The sequence below is a fragment of the Bos indicus genome, chromosome 8 (genome assembly GCF_029378745.1).
Source record: "Bos indicus isolate NIAB-ARS_2022 breed Sahiwal x Tharparkar chromosome 8, NIAB-ARS_B.indTharparkar_mat_pri_1.0, whole genome shotgun sequence".
In the NCBI taxonomy this organism is placed as follows: Eukaryota; Metazoa; Chordata; class Mammalia; order Artiodactyla; family Bovidae; genus Bos; species Bos indicus.
In genome coordinates, this window is record NC_091767.1 from 39,883,680 (window position 1) to 39,900,936 (window position 17,257).

Sequence of the window (17,257 nt, forward strand, 5' to 3'; positions counted from 1 at the left end):
TTCATTGAGGAGTTGGATCTAGATAGAATAGATTGGGCTCACTGAAAAGTAAGCTGGGAAACCAGGGAGGAGCCAGGTCATGGAGTGCTTTCTGTAGGAAAAAAGAGGGAGCTAACTGTGGCCTATTTAATGTGAACTCTTAAATCTACTGCATTTTTTTCCCCCTTAAATTATTCCTTCCTGAGTGAAGACAGAGTACATTCAGGAGAAATCTACTACATGACTACAAATGTACTACTTCAGGCCAACCTGATCTAATCTCCAATTGGAGGAAGAAATGGCAACCCACTACAGTATTCTTGCCTGGAGAATCCCACGGACAGAGGAGCCTGGTGGGCTAGAGTCCATGGGGTCACAAGAGTTGGACACAGCCTAGTGACTAAACCACCAGAATCTTAAACAATGAAATCCTTAAAGTTCTCAGAGCCAACTGATTTCATTGATAAGTTTATGGCAAATTCCTGGTGGCAAAACCTATCCTGAACTGAGATGAGGCTGCTGCTGCTGCTGCTGCTAATTTGCTTCAGTCGTGTCTGACTCTGTGCAACCCCATAGATGGCAGCCTACCAGGCCCCCCACCCCTGGGATTCTCCAGGCAAGAACACTGGAGGGGGTTGCCATTTCATCCTCCAATGCATGAAGTGAAGTTGCTCAGTCGTGTCTGACTCGTAGTGATCCCATGGACTGCAGCCTACCAGGCTCCTCCATTGATGGGATTTTCCAGGCAAGAGTACTGGAGTGGGGTGCCACTGCCTTCTCTGGAGATGAGGCTACAGATAGCCTATTTTTCTTAATTTGTAACCAATTTGTAAGTTAGTTGCAGAAATGTTGATGTGCTTGATTCTAGAATATTATTGCCAATTCCACTTAAAAGATGTTGTATAACATATAGTACACACACCACCTGGCCCTTCTAAAGTGAAGAACTCTGGACTCAGAATCACATTTGGGCAGAGTTTTAAATAAGGAACTGCAGGCCTGCATTCCACGTTTATGTGGTCTTGCAAATCTAACGATGTTCCCAGAGATGCCCAACTCAACTCTGGGTGGCAGAGACAGAAGTGACAGGACTCATTCTTTTCTCTGTGTGGTTCAGTTGCTCTTCAGTATTCTCAGAAGTTATACTCTATACAGTGGCCGCCAACACTGACTTAGGGAATACTGAGTCAAGGTTCCTAAGGGGAAACAGAGGATTAGGTTCCTAGGAATCAACAGTCACATCATTTTGGTCAAATAATCAATTCGAAACCTTGTTTTCTCTGTGCTTAAGTTCAAAGACACCTTATTTAATGTCTATTGTTTAATCATCAACGTTGAGCTCACTTGAACTCATGCCTCAATGAGACTTCTCTAACACGTGTATTTTCTCATATGGAACATCAGCCTTCTTGCGTTTGGGAACACTAACCAGCCAGCAGTGCAGCATGACGCTTGGGAGACATTTCAAACAGTGAAATTACCAAGCTGATGCACAAAACTGAGAAAAATGTGGCAAAGACACACCGCACAAAGGACACATATTTACCACATAAGAGCTGAACCAGGGAGGGGATGTGCGTATACACACAGCTGATGCACTTTGTTGTACAGCAGAAACCAACACAACGTTGTAAAGCAATTATACTCCAATTAAAAAAAGGGAAAAAACAAACTGCTGAACCAAGAGCGCAGAACACAGCCTGTTCAACCTCAGCTGGGACATGTGCACGGGCAAGTTACATTTTTCACCACTCCTAGTGTGTCTGTGAATGACCAGCACCATACTGATTTTCGGGTTACAAATGCATTTTAGTACATAGGCAAATTCACAAATGTGGCATCTGAGGACAATGAGGATCTACTTATTTCCATCTCCTGCTCACTTATGACTTGGCCCCTGCCTACTGGGGAAGGGAGCAAACAAAAGGAAGTAAGTGGTACCTTGGAAATAGCAGTTGTCATGATGGCTGTGACAGTCGCTTCAGTGCTGTTTGTCCCTGGCTCCTCAGAAAGCTCCACTTCTTCACGTGTGGTTTTGTACTGCATGTTGGAGGGGGGAAAGGTCAAAGAAATAAACAGAAAAAGAATTTTTAAGCTCCTAAGGTTAAACCATAGGAATGTTACTTTGGCCAGATAAGTGTCACTGAAAGGTTCTACCTCTGAGGTCTCTATCGGCGTTGGTTTTGGATGGTACTACCCCTGAGGCTTTGGAAGCAAAGCTGGGATTGAGAAATCCAAGCCCCGGGCCACCACAGCCACCATTCAATGGTGTCAAAATGTTCTTTCACTTCTGTAGTGAGGGACCAATTAATGGAGCAACAATGTAGAAGAAAGCATAGGTTTTATCTGTAGGTGCTTTAATAGATTCTACAGGAATCCTGTCAATCATTTTTGTTTCTATTTATTTATTCATTTATTATTTTTAACCTGGGGAAGAAACACCTCATCACTTTAAATGCAGTCACCATGACTTTAATAAACATCAAGAACTATATGGTTGTTCCAAAGTCAATAGTCCCTTTAGGGCTCTTACATGAGTGAGATTTCTGTTATTCCCTTCCTTCACCTGTTTGATTCTGCTGAGCTTCAGCAGAGATGTTTAAGAAAGAGCTAGTATATCATCACACTGGGCATAAATGTTACTCCTACAAGGCTCTGCCAACACCAAGAACCTTACAAGTGACCACTGTGGCTGAACCGCAAATGCGCCCCCTAAACAGAGGTGGTTCTGTGCCTCTATTGACGGGGAGCAATTTAATTGCCATTTTTGTTGGTCCACATAGAGGTCTCTGTTTGTGTAATTTATGTAAACGAATTCAGTAGCTTGTGATAGACTCAGCTGTCTTAAAGTACATAGATAAACAAGAGAAGAAGGCTTAAGATTGTGAAACTTCCCTAAAGCAAAAAAAAGTGGCTTTGTTACACTGCTCTGTAGAGTGCCAGCAGTGGGCACGGAGTGATGAAAGAAAAGACCAGATACCAGGAACACTAACCACCCACACGGGTCACATACTGATTTCCCAACATGCGGGGGGAGGTTACCTTTCCCAACTGCATTATATCTGCAGATAGTCTGAGCTTCTGCACAAATATAAAGTGGCTCTCTGAAACTAGGTACTAGAAGCCAGATTTGAAAACACTCATTTGACAGGTTCCTGACTTGCTCCAGTTGAAACCTTTTGGGGGAAAAATGAAGCCTAAGGGAAAAGGGAGCTGTGTAAGCTACAACATGCATGCTGCTATGGCTGGAAAGACTGGGGTTGACAGGTCACCTGAAATTCCTCCATTCACAGCTATTAATACATTGCCCATTTTTGATGGGCTAATTCCATCTCTTAGGTCATAGAAGAAAAACAAATCTTAATGAGTAAGGAGGAAGAGTAGAACAGCTTGAGGGCAAAAATCCTTATTCTTACCTGCTGAAAACAGGCTTGGACAAGGTTCTCAGGGAACATATTCCTGTTGGAGACATGAAAATTAATTTTGTCACATTAAGACAAAAGTGGTTTTTGTTTGTTTGTTTTTGTTGCACCTAATACATTGATGGAAATGAGTATGCTATAGAATTAGTACTCTAGTTTTGGTCTCATCTTTGCATAATGCTTCCTTGTATTAAGATTTATTTTTCCCTGCTTCTGCTAAGTCACTTCAGTCATGTCCAACTCTGTGCGACCCCAGAGACGGCAGCCCACCAGGCCCACCCCTGGGATTCTCCAGGCAAGAACACTGGAGTGGGTTGCCATTTCCTTCTCCAATGCGTGAAAGTGAAAAGTGAAATTGAAGTTGCTCAGTCATGTCCGACTTGTAGCAACCACATGGACTGCAGCCTACCAGGCTCCTCCGTCCATGGGCTTTTCCAGGCAAGAGCACTGGATTCTTTTTCCCTACTGAGCTTCAATTAGGGGATAGAAAGCTCTCCTAACTAACCATCACACTTAACTGATTCTTGAGTAGCCAGCATGGTTGCTGTCCTCGGTGAAATAGGTACTAGCAGGTGGACAGGCTCCATTAAGAGACTTCTTTAATATTTTGCACATTTCTGTTTTCAGCAATGAGAGTCGACTGCACTTGTTCCCAAATTCTTTATGCCAGTTGCAAATATCATTGTCATTATTGAATGAAATATTATGTAAATCATTGCAATATAAGTGTGAAAAGGAAGGAGCAGTTTCTATAAAAACTAAGCTGGAATGCCTGGAAATTCATTCAAGGCAAGTGAGTAAAATTTCTGTTGTTGCGTTAGGTAAGGGAAGACAACTGAAATAAAAAGAACAGCCGGAAGAACTCAGCTTTCAGCTTTCCTTGCAATTGCTAAGGGTTTTGTTGCTCTACTTCATGAAAACTGAGCCTGGAAATTGTAGATGATGCATTTATAAAGGCAGCCTAGGCAACAGAAATATGAAATTACAATCAACTGACACAAAGAAATGACCTTGGCCCAACATCAAAAAAATGGCAAATAAATGCATTTAAGTTTTAAGCATAAACAAAATACGTAGTGTATATTTATGACTCTCTACTTTAAATGCTGTTTTTAAAAATTAATTGACCAATCTGTAGCCCTGATTGTTTCAGATAAGAGGGTTTCTCCTGTACAGTTAAAAAATATATTTCTTCAAGTTGCTTCAGAACCAGCCACCCAATACAGCCCAGCATCTTAATGCAACAAGTATCTTTGGACATCTCTGTCCATCCTAAACCCTGACAGAGACCCTGTTCCTTCCATTCCTTTGTGGAACTATGACCTGGCAAGCAGGACTGGATATGTACCTTGCAGGGTCCAGGGCAAAATGAACACATACAATAATTTAAAAATTATAAAAACTTTCAAGATGGCATTAGCAGAGCATTAGACCAAGCATGGGGCCCTGTGCAACCACACAAGCTGTATGCCTGTGAAGCCACACTGCTGGCCAGACACCCACCTGATCAGGTCTAACATGGCATCCACTGTGCTAACTTCAGGGGTGTTCCCTGTCCTGTCAATCTCATTCACTTTCTGGGTGACACCAGGCTTGATGCTCACCACCAGCACGATACCTGTAACCAAAGATAGCACCCACAGAGCATTAAGAATCTCCCAGGGCACCTGATATCCTTGTGCATCCATCTTAGAGTACCAGGCAATACTGGGATGGGGACCCTGAGAAGTCGACCCAGAACACCGAGCCTCAGCAGGAACCTCAGCAGAGTTACTGCCTTAATTACTTCCCATCTAAATGAAGCAGAAGGAACTCTTCCTGTGTGTTTTTAAAAAATGAGGGGCTGCATTCCAGAACTGCTTCTGGAAACACTTGCTGATGAGAATGCTCTTTTCTTCTTTAGCTTATGAGATCAGCCTCAGCAGGGGTTGGGGTGAGAAGGACTTATTTTCCAACTTAGGGTACTCAGCATCTTTCTGTAACTTTTACCCACAGATGCTGGTATTTTTCTGAGGGTCACAGAGAATAAGCCTTATCTTCCTGTCATACCACAGCCATCAAATATCTGAAAAGCTGTGTGTAACCCACTAAAGGATTTGGATTACGGAGTGTTGCTGTGTGACTCTTTGGGGGTGCAATGAGAATAGGAGTTCTAAGGAGAGAGAGTTGATCTTGCTATAAAGAAAAACTGTCTTAACAGAGGGCATCTGGGACTTCCCTGGAGGTCCAGTGATTAAGATTCCATGATTCCACTGCAGGGGATGCAGGTTCAATCCCTGGCCAAGGAACTGAGGTCCTGGAATCTGAAAGCACCATTTTGGAGCAAATGGGTTCCTCTTGAGGTGTCCAAGTAGAGGTGGGAGGTTTTAGGAAAGACCAGGTTGATGGACTGGAGAGGAGTGAAGGAAAGGCTCCATGCCCTTATCACTCTTCTCAAAGAGAAACGCCCCTCCAAGCGGGTAGGACTTAAGGATGTGAATGCATTAGTTTTGCTGACGGGAGGAGTCACTGGGCAATACAGGGGCCATGAATGGGTGTGGTCTACTCTCCCCTCTCAGAGCTGCAGAAAAGATATCAGCCCAGCTTTGTTCTTTGTGTTGGTCTCCCTCAGGAGCCTAATGAAATATGGTTTTGGTTTAAGGCAGGGTTCAGGGCCTCCTAGGTTGCCTGGCCTAATACCATTAAAATCTTACCACATCCTCAGTTCATCAAAGCAGAGCTGTAAGGGTCAAGCTGGCTGCAACATTTGAGTACACTGCCCCCTCTCTTACCACTCAGGGCATCCTCTTAAAATGTCATACTAGGTCACAAAGGATGGACCATACTTTTTTCACAAAAGTGTCAAAGGTGTATGAGCAACCATAGTCCCTTATTAGAACAGTCTCCCTCTTTCAAGTGAAATTTGTACTTGGCAAGACTTCTGTTAGCTCTGGGTACTATGTGAAATTTGAAATGTACCGAAATGCTGTCTTTCTGGAAATACTTTATAATTATACTCAAACCCACTATTATAGACTAATTATCAAGTTTAAAGATTAGCTCTTTGCTTCACTTTCTTCGACCCAATGATCCGGTAAGGTGCAGAACTGTCCCTCTCTTTCGTTCTGTTTATTTACTAGAGACATTAATAAGCAGTACCATGGCTGAAACTCAGCCAATATTATATTTGTTTATATAAAAGTTTCTGTGCTGACTTCAAGCCTAACAGCTTCATAGCAGTTAGGCTTGTACATAACAATTGTACTTTCTGATCTTTAAAAAGTGTGCGTTTAAAAAAACCAACTACTTTTAAATGGAAAGTCACAATTATACAGAAAAAAAAAAGGATTCAGAAATAAATCTTACCTAAAATTACAGCAATGAGAGTGGTACAGAAATAATATACGACAGCACGCAGACCAATTTTTCCAGATACGTTGGAATCCAGTGTAGCAACACCTGAAAGGGTGAGAAGTCAAATTATATTACTCGAAGAAAAATTTCCAGGACCGGTGGCAATTCAATCCTCAAGGTTTGGAAAGAGCTGAGTGGTATGTATTTATCTGCTAGGCCTATCTCACACATTTTGTTTGAATAAATGCATTGGGCGAAAGAACCATTTCCATATTCCAAACGCAGAATTAAGAGACTGAAGGCTGCTGCTGCTGCTGCTGCTGCTGCTGCTGCTAAGTCGCCTCAGTCGTGTCCGACTCTGTGCGACCCGAGATGGCAGCCCACCAGGCTCCCCTGTCCCTGGGACTCTCCAGGCAAGAACACTGGAGTGGGTTGCCATTTCCTCCTCCAAAGCATCAAAGTGAAAAGTGAAAGTGAAGTTGCTCAGTCAGGTCCGACTCGTAGCAACCTCATGGACTGCAGCCCACCAGGCTCCTCCATCCATGGGATTTTCCAGGCAAGAGTACTGGAGTGGGGTGAAGGCTAGTAGGGGGCAAGATCCCCTCTGGCTCAATCCCCACCACCTCGGCTCTTAGTGAGTGCTGTGTCTCTGGCTCGTGAGAGGGGTGGCCATGAGACAAGTAAAAGGAATCCCCCTTTGGCATCTGCGCTAAGAACTTCACCATTGTATCACTTGACATTCTTTTGGGATTCGGTATTAGGGAAAAGTTTACCTTAAAGAACTGAGAAGGTTCTTTCATCACATAATAAAAATCGAATAACTCATGATCATTTCCCTTTCTGCCTTTCCTGTCAGGAATCTCAGAGTCAACTAAAAAGATAACTTTTATGTGTGATTATCAAGCAATATATATGTTCATTACAATTATCTAAAGAAAGGAAAAAATATAAAGATGAAAACAAAAATCACTTAGTGTCATCAGCTATTGTTAATATTCTGGTGAATATTATTCCCATAATACACTACAACTCAGAAACCAATGAACTAGCTCATATTTAGTTTCAGTCTCTTAAAAAAAGAGCAAACGATGCAAATATATAAGCTTGCTAAGTATATTATTTGATTATAAAATGTTCCTATTCTATTTTTGAGCTCTATACATTATTTTGATAAACAATTATAATGATTATTCATGATAATAATGGTAGTTAAAAAAAAAAAAGAAAACTACCAATCTAGGTATTTAAGTAACCTGTACAAGCACCTGCTCCATGACCTAATGGAAGATGTATTTTCAGATATATTGTCCTTTGCTCGACATCCAATTTAAGCATCCCCCAGTCCCTAAGGTGCTGACAAGTGACAGATCTGCAGGGTGGCTGCCGAACTGTCCTCGGGTGTGTGTCTCCTGCCCTCTCAGGATTTTCTTCCAGCAGTGAAACAAATTAAATCTATGTGAGGAATTGTTTCCAGCATATGTTAATGTGTCTTAATTTGTCTTAATGATTTGGCCACGGGCTGGTGCCTCTGCTTTTATTCCAGTTCCCAGATGGCAATAAAAGGCTTCATAATAATGAGATTCTTGGTGGAAATACTTTAAATACAGCCCCCAAAGTAGTCAGCTCCTGGCTGTTGCCAGTACAGTAACTCTCTTGCAGTTACTTTCAAGAAGAACTTTGTTCACCATTTCTCAAATCTACTGAGGTCCTACAGATCTCCTGGATATATCAGAAATGCATTCAAATTAACAGTCATACTTCTCCACATCTCTAGAGCTACCCCTCTACCTTTCTAGCCACCACTGATTGAGGGCAAAGGCGGCACCGAAATCCAGACTCTCAACATCTCGAGGATGTTGAGGATGGGGTGGGGTGTGGCTGCCATAAAGGGAGGGAACATATGCAGGGAGACATTCCAATATTTGAAAACCTCTATAACAGGAACATTACTGAACTGAACATGAATATAAAATGTCTGGATGGATAGTCTAGCCACCCAGTTGCCAGTAATAACAATGATAATGATGATTATTATAATGAAAATGACAATACTGTGTATTGAGCAATTACTGAGGGTTGTATCATCTCCTTTGATGTTCACTATAACCCCACCAGGTCGGCATGATTACTCCCATTTTACAGAGAAAACTGTGGCTCAGAAAGGCTAAGTAACACACCGGGGTCTTACAGCTGCCGAGCAGTGGAGCTGGTTTGACCCCCAAAGGCCAGATCTTAACCACTATGTATGTCACACTGGGTCTATCCATGTGCTACTAAATTCTAGACCAGTGCTGCCCAGTAGACCTTCCTGTGGTATTAGAAATGTTCTCTGTGCTGTCCACTGCAGTGGTCACCAGCTACCGAGGGCTAGGGAGCAGTTGACATGTGGCTACTGTGACTACTGCTTTCAAATTTTGTTTAATCTCAATTTAAACAGCCACATGTGGCTAATGGCTACCATACTGGACATCGACACAATCTCCAAGCCTCACCAGAGTGTCCAGCATTTCATGCATGCTCAACAATGTTGAATGAACAGATTCAAGCTTAACTCCATTACAATAAACTAGGTAAACAATGAAGATAAACCAGATAAGCCATCATCTCCTGGTGTGCTTTTCCTTCCCCATGCTGACCATAGCGCTCTGAAGACTGAGGCTTATTCTTTTCTGGATCCTCAGTGCATTAAGGTGCTTTGTGAATTTTGTACTAAATGTTTCCATGTGACAGAAAAAGCTACACTTCTTATGTGTGTATGTGTGCTCAGTCATGTCTGACTCTGTGATCTCATGGACTGCAGGCTGCCAGGCTTCTCTGTCCATGGAATTTTCCAGGCAAGAATACTGGAGTGGGTTGTCATTTCTCCCTCCAGGTGATCTTCCCGACCCAGGGATCGAACCCGCATCTCTTGCACCTCCTGCACTGGCAGGTGGGTTCTTTACCACTATGCCACCTGGAAGCCCACTGCACTTCTTATGGCTCCTTACAAAGTGAGCCCATCTCAAAGATCTCCTGTGTGAGAGATTTAGGAACTTGGCAGGTTAATCTCCCTAAAAACCACTCACACAGGGCAGTTTGGTATGGTTCCCAGAGTGGCAAACAAGAACGCTTTTCACTCATAACAGACCTCCATGTGAGAACACATTTAGCATTTTAGTGTTTCTTTTTTTTTTTTTCTCATTATTATGTGCTCCAACCGACTTGCCCTTCCCAGAGTGTTTTAGATATTTTTTGCTCATTGCCACCCCATGAAATTTTAATACGACAAACTGTACATCTGTTTATAAACTAAATGTGTGTGTGTGTGTGTATATATATACAGCTCTTTACAGCTCTTTACATTGGAGAAGGAAATGGCAACCCACTGCTGTATTCTTGCCTGGAGAATCCCATGGACAGAGGAGCCTGGTGGGCTCCAGTACATGGGGTCGCAAAGAGTCGGACACGACTGAAGTGACTTAGCGCATAGCATATGCTCTTTACATGAGAAGAGTAAGCTTGCCGCCCACCCCCCAAAACTTGCTTCTGCTGCCTTAAGGCCACATTGCTCCAGTTGAGAGTGTGTGGTCTAGCTCAGTGGATGTTGTTCTCTGAATAGTAACTTAATCCAGACCTTGGACTCTGAAGACAGCTCCTCTCCATCAGTTCCTGTCACACCAGCCACATGTCAAGTGCTCACCTGTGACACACAGCTGGTGGCTACTGCAATGGACAACGTACAGAGAGAACACTTCCATCATCACAGCTCCTGGCTAGTGCTGGACTAGAATTCTGTAGCACATGCATGGAGTTAGTATAACACGGTGGTTACGAATATGACCCCCTTGACAAAGGAGAAGGGGGAGCTATTTAATGGACACAGAGTTTCAGCTGGCAAGATGAAAAGATTTCTGGAGATGCCTGGTGGTGGTGGTGATGGTTATGCAACAATGTGAATGTGCTTAATGATAAATTTTATGTTATACATATCTGACCACAATTAAAAATAATTTTAGACGTTAAAACACCTTTTAAAATGAGAGAAAAGAATAAGCCTTAGTCTTCAGAGCGCTATGGTCAGCATGGGGAAGGAAAAGCACACCAGGAGATGACGGCTTATCTGGTTTATCTTCATTGTTTACCTGGTTTATTGTAATGGAGTTAAGCTTGAGTCTGTTCATTCAACATTGTTGAGCACACATGAAATGCTGGACACTCTGGTAAGGCCTAGCAATTGTGTCGATGTCCAGTATGGTAGCCATTAGCCACATGTGGCTATTTAAATTGAAATTAAACAAAATTTAAAAGCAATTCCTTAGTCACACCTAGCCACATGTCCCCCTCATTCACTATAGGGAGGTCAGATGGTGGGCCTACCTTAACCCCAACCAAGTGAAACATCATTGTGCTTTATCCTGGGGTTTCACTCTAAAGACCCTCCTGGATTCCTTGCTTTCTGGCCACACCTTATGCCTGATGAGGTCTAGAGGACCACCTTTCCTCACAGCCCACTCTTACAACTCAATTCTTCTGGGCACTGACACCTGCCCTTAAGGAATTTACAAATGAGAAAGGACTGTCCACTACTACACCACAAAGCTGGTGTGGCAGGATCTGCATAGAGATCAAAGGGCGTTTAAAGACGTGTGTAACAACTAAACAGTAATTTTATCTGTTGAGTGTAATAACAAAAAACAGGGCTAGCGCTTTGTCTGTTTTTTTTAAAAATATCTTTTTCTAGTAATTCATTTATATTATAGTTTACAAAAATTATTAATCCATGTGGATTGGAAATTAAAAAAACCGGATCTTTCCCACCCACTTTAAAACCTGGATGCTCTGTGAAGCACTGGTGCAGAGAACAGGTACCATGGGCTTTCAGAGGAGCCAGAGGTGTCACCAGGCTGAGGTGACCAGGAGCAACTTGCTACAGTGAGCATCTGAACTGAGCAGAAAAAGATGAGCAGGATTCTGACAAAGATTCTTTCCTTGGCCACATTTTAGTCAGGCTTCCAAGTCTTCTCTTAGGCCCATCTGTGTACTTCTTTGCAAAATAATTTTAGCAAGAACCTCTTACCCTTGATATAAGATCAAGGTTCCTTATCCTCCACCATCTCCCAGATGATTTCTGATTTACTGTGGCCTGTCTTCAACATGAATCTTGTTGGGTCGGTTTAGCCAGAATCCCTTGTCTATCCACCGACTCCCACCTAATTCGCGACTATAAATTCCCACTTGTTCATGGTCTATTCCGAGTTGAGCCCAATCTCTCCCCTTCACTGCAGAATCCCATTGCAGTGGTCCCTACAACTGTCTATATGGTCCTAGGCAAAGTCTGCCTTCCCAAACTGACAAGTATCATTGAATTTCTTTTCTTTAACAAGTCCAGTTACCACTGGGTCCAGGATTGTCCTTTAAATCCAGGGATAGTTTTGAGGCTGGGCTGTGGCCTAGAGACAGATACACTCCAAAGCAGTCCCAGGAACTCAGGGGCACCTGCTAGCTCTTTAAGGAACCACACTTGTTTTTTCACTTCTGGAGGAGGCTTGGATGAGCTGGGGTGCTGGCTCCTGACCAAAGCAGTAACAATCTATTAGAATTTTTTTTAATAAAAACACTGCAAAGGAAGAAGTTGCCTTGGGCTAAACAATAGCATGTTTTAAAAATAAACACCCGAGGGTAAAAGTCTCCTCTGAGAACTCTCTGATTAAGCTACCACCCACTAGAGAACAAAATTTCGTGACAATCTCTCTCCACCTTGCCATTAAGTTGTCAGAATTAACTGTTATTGGAAGGTTTTTTTTTTTGGTCTGGCATTTGATGATGTTTCACAATTGTGAATGGACACATCATCCAAGCAACTCATTGTTGCACTGAGGCATCCTCTTATCCAGATGAGTCCTGTCTCTGTCACCAGCAGAGGCCACTGGCATAGAGAGAGACAAGCACAGACTTTGGTGGGACACCCTAGGCTCAAATCCCAGCTTTCTCCTCCCAGACTGTTTCCCCATCTATAAAATGGAGATCTAAAATGTCTCTGCCTCCTAAAGGGTAACTATGAGGAGCAAAGAGAACCATGGCATCTTGCACAACAGCTGTTCTGAGGGTTAGAAACAATATCTAGAGCGCGCCTAGGACAGTAAGCAGAATTTAAAATTTTACTCAGTCAATAGCCTCCGTTACTGCTGAATGAAATGATCAATAATGAAGTGTGTCACTGAGCACACGGAAGGCACTTTGCAAGTGTTAACTCTTTTGCCCTGCATGCCTTCCATAATTACATGGCCACTAAGGAGATCTTTTTAAAACATCAGTCGGGCCATTTCACACAGGAAATCCTTACCCAGGCTAACAAGGCCCCGAGGGAAGGGCACTGTCTGCCCTGCAGCCAGGTCCACCAGCCCTCTTCTAGAGCCGACCGAGCTCCCTCCAACAACAAGGCCATTGCCTAGGCTCTTCCCTCTGCTGGACTGTCTCACTCTCCCCTTCTTTTGACTGCTTTTAAGTCTTTTCCTCAGAGGCCTTCCCTGAGTCTCCAGGCTGAATCAGGCTCCTCACTTGGCATCCTATTCACACGACGTTTCAGAGTTATTACTAATGCGCTCCTTATTTAATGTCTGTCTTTCTCATTAGACTGTAAGCACCCCGAGGGCAGGAGACCCAGATATCTGTCAAGCCACCAGTGTTCACCCAGTGCCTGCACATGGGGGGAACTCCATAAACATGTGTTGATTGAAAGAGTAACCAAATCATCTACATATGGCTACCGGGCTCCAGGCAACTCTTCCCAGGCTCTGGTCCTCAGGCAGCAGAAGGTTCCAGAATGGAGCTCGGGACTCTGTGTCAGTCCCAGGTGCTGCCCTTATGATCTGTGTGATCTTGGAAAACTGGCTTAATCTCCCTTCAACTTCCTGTTCCCTCATCTCTAAAGAGGTAAGTTCCTACGTATTTTCACTGGATTGCTACGAGGATTAAAAAAAAAATAATAATAAGGTCATTACTTCCCCAGAAAAAACAAGGCTGAGAGCAGGCTATGCTCTCACTCTGTTGATCCAGGGCAGCCTGGATTAGCGCTCCTGGGATGTTAAAAGGGAAAAAGAAAAGGCAGAGGACAGCCTGCAAAATCTGTTTCTGTGCATGCTTCCCCTATGACATCAGTTTTTCTTAAGAGACATTAATTACAAAGAAGTCCCTTTCAATAGGTTCTGTCACCTCCCAGACTATTCTGTGAAGTTAATAAAATTAAACTGGTTCCCAGCAAAATGAACTAAAGGCTCTCGCAGCCTTTGTCAGCAGGTCCACATTTGATGTTCAAAACCTCTGTCAAGGAGCAGCGGGCGAGTCTCCTGTTTCTTCAGCAACCCATGAGCTGTTTTAACATTTTTTTTTTTTTAAATATCATAAAGGACAGTGCTATTTGTATTTGGAACCAATTTTTCATAAGACCCAATGAGCTTTTATAGGAGGCTTCTTGTTCAATGAACATTAAACCTCAGAGGATCTGAGGCGCTCAGCTACTCTCTTCAAAGCCTGTGCTTTGACATTGGGATAGCGAACAGCTCAGGGAGACTTTTCTAGCTTTCTACCACAACATAGTTATTATTGCGCTCTCTCTTTGCTTCTTCTTATCTCAAAAAATTGGTAGCTCGGGTCTCTGGGTTGAAGCTGCTTGTGTGCTGGGGAACTTAACACGTGAGGCAGAACAAGCCTTTTCCTATTGTTTCTGTTTCCAGAATGAACGCACTGTGCGAACTTACCTGGTTTGGCTTGATTCTAATATTGGCCCTGCAGGTTCTGATGCCAATGTAGGGACTGTCTAGAAACTTCTGATAGTATCAGACAAAAGAGTAAATTAAAATTTTTTCTCCTAGGCCTAACTAGTAAAATCTAGTTTTAGCAAGAACGCTGCTAAGTCAGTTTGATCAGAGCTCCCAACCCCCAATATCTGATCACTCTCCATATCTAATCAGGCTCCTCATTATCCATCACCCCTGGGTGCTGGAGGGCAGTCCTAGGTGCTGCCCTTATGATCTGTGTGATCTTGGTAAACTGGCTTAATCTCTCTCCAACTTTCTGTTTCCTCATTTCTAAAGATAGAAGTAAGCTCCTACTTATTTTCACTGGATTGCTATGAGGATTAAAAATAAGTTCATTACTTTCCCAGAGAAAACAGAAAATAGCACTTTCCATGCACCATGACATATTACAGATAATGATAATACTATGTCATGGTGCAGAGGTGGTATCTGATTACCCTGGGCTGTCTTTACCAAAAATCCTGTTAGGTCAATTTAGCCAGAATCCCCCTTACCTTTGACGTTTCTTCACAGTAATTTTCCATCCACTGATCCTGCTACCCAGGTCATTGGCCATCATTTCCCATTGGCTCATGTTGCATTCATTTGGACCTGAACCCACTCTCTTTCCACCACTGCAAAGTCCCATTGCAGTGGTCCCTCTACCTACTGTGACAATCTGGAATAAGTTCTGCCTTACCATCTTTGAGTGTTACTGAACTTTCTTTTAAACAATACTTCCCCACTGAAAGCTTGTTCAGGGCATTCCTTGGAGAGAATGGCACAGGTGGGAGTCACTGCTCTAACCTGTTTCCCCGTGCCTACAAGCTTATGTCCAGAAGCCCCAGGAAGGCGCACAAACCCCATGAAGCCATGCCCTCACCTTCCATTCCCTTGCTTCCTCCCCAGGTTTGCAGCCTTCCAGTCAAAGTCTCACTGTCTTCCCAAGATTCTGTGCCTTCTCCTATTTTCTTCTGCCTAGAATTCCTGCCACTTCATCTGATTCCTCTCTCTCCTTCAAAACTCCACCCAATGTCCCTTCCTGCGTCCTCATTCCCAGAAAGACTTATCACAGAGCATTGCAAATGTAGTCTCCTTTTCTTGAAGAACTGGACATCTCTTTGTGTCTTGTGTGCCAGGCATACAGCCTGGGACATTGAAGATATGAATGAATGAATGAGTGTCTTCCAGATCCATGTATTCAACTTACGAGATTCCTTAGAATCCCTGCGTGATTTCTCATTTTTTCTTAACAGGAGAAAAATATACACATTTATTTAATACAAGTCTTATGTGACATGGAAGCCATCATAAAGAATTAAGTTCCAAAGAAATGGCGAAAGTACTTGCTTTTATATTAGGTTGACAAAGAGAGGCAATTGTGGAAAAGTGACTAAACTATATGAGGCTCACTCTTTTCTTTTTTTTAAAAGAAACAAAACCATGTTAACTCAGTTGAACAGAGCTGTGAACCAGTCTAGTACTGGTTTAGGAAGAAGGAAAGCTCATTCATGGTGAATTCTCTGGGCTTCACTATGTCAGAGGCTGAAGCAGGGAATATTTATCTCTGTCATTTTTCTCTCTGTTACTGTGGCAACAAGTGGCACATTCATTATGGGAATTCCATTCCTTATGTACACAATGTATCCCTTCCTTCTTTGGAGAAAAGGCACTGTAGAAAACCTGAGGTGGATGAAACTGGAGCCTATTATACAGAGTGAAGTAAGCCAGAAGGAAAAACACCAATACAGTATACTAACGCATATATATGGAATTTAGAAAGATGATAACAATAACCCTGTGTACGAGACAGCAAAAGAGACACTGATGTATAGAACAGTCTTATGGACTCTGTGGGAGAGGGAGAGGGTGGGAAGATTTGGGAGAATGGCATTGAAACATATAAAATATCATGTATGAAATGAGATGCCAGTCCAGGTTCGATGCACGATACTGGATGCTTGGGGCTAGTGCACTGGGACGACCCAGAGGGATGGTATGGGGAGGGAGGAGGGAGGAGGGTTCAGGATGCGAAACACATGTATACCTGTGATGGATTCATTTTGATATTTGGCAAAACTAATACAATTATGTAAAGTTTAAAAATAAAATAAAAAAATATATAAGTCTTCTGGCTTCAATAGCTGTGTTCTAATGCAACAAAAATTTCTGGTCTTAGGGAAATGTTTAATTCGTGTGTGCAAAGTTGTTTAGGCCATCTTATCTTCTTGGTTCCCAAACAAGGTTGGGAAAGAATGAAGGAGGTGTTTCTTGGAATGCAGGCAGAATACAGTGGTTCTAGATGGTACAAATGAGGTAAGATGTTCATTCTCAACCTGTATGATTTTAAGCTCCAGCAGGAAGTTTTAAATTTGTAATCATCTTGAATTGGCAGTTTTCGTAGAGACTGAACTATATTAAAAAACAAACAAACAAACAAAAACCAATGTTTCAAGAAAAGCAAGCATACTTTTCCCCCATAGCTGAAGTAGATAGTGGATGCTCTTAGCTACCTAATAACAAGCTGTACAGCCAAATGATATGTGCATCTTCACCTCTTATACCTTCTTGCCAACAAGGGACTCATGGACCAGCAGAAGACCTGAGGTCCATGACCAGGTGGCTGGAGGAAACATCAGTCCCTCACAGGATTAGCTTGTTTTCACACGGTTAACCAGTGTTTGTTGAATCAAACTGAACCTGTTTCAGGAAGGCACATGGAATGATTCTTTCTACTGGAGCTGTGGA

General features: G+C 42.8%; 2 protein-coding genes across 2 annotated transcripts in view; one reads left to right on the top strand and one right to left on the bottom strand.

The window, feature by feature from the left end:
• The window catches only part of SPATA6L (spermatogenesis associated 6 like), a 102,159-nt gene extending 85,790 nt beyond the window's left edge, over positions 1-16,369 (top strand). The window contains exon 15 of the transcript XR_011567932.1: positions 13,347-16,369. The gene's annotated coding sequence lies outside the window, so the exon portion shown is untranslated. The remainder of the gene's footprint in view (positions 1-13,346) is intronic.
• SLC1A1 (solute carrier family 1 member 1) overlaps positions 1-17,257 on the bottom strand; it is a 75,325-nt gene that overhangs the window by 16,307 nt on the left and 41,761 nt on the right. Inside the window, exons 3-6 of the mRNA XM_019966002.2 lie at positions 6,747-6,839; positions 4,905-5,019; positions 3,396-3,438; positions 1,921-2,019 (exon numbers count right to left, since the gene is read on the bottom strand). Of these exons, the coding sequence (XP_019821561.1) occupies positions 1,921-2,019; positions 3,396-3,438; positions 4,905-5,019; positions 6,747-6,839 (350 nt within the window). The remainder of the gene's footprint in view (positions 1-1,920; positions 2,020-3,395; positions 3,439-4,904; positions 5,020-6,746; positions 6,840-17,257) is intronic.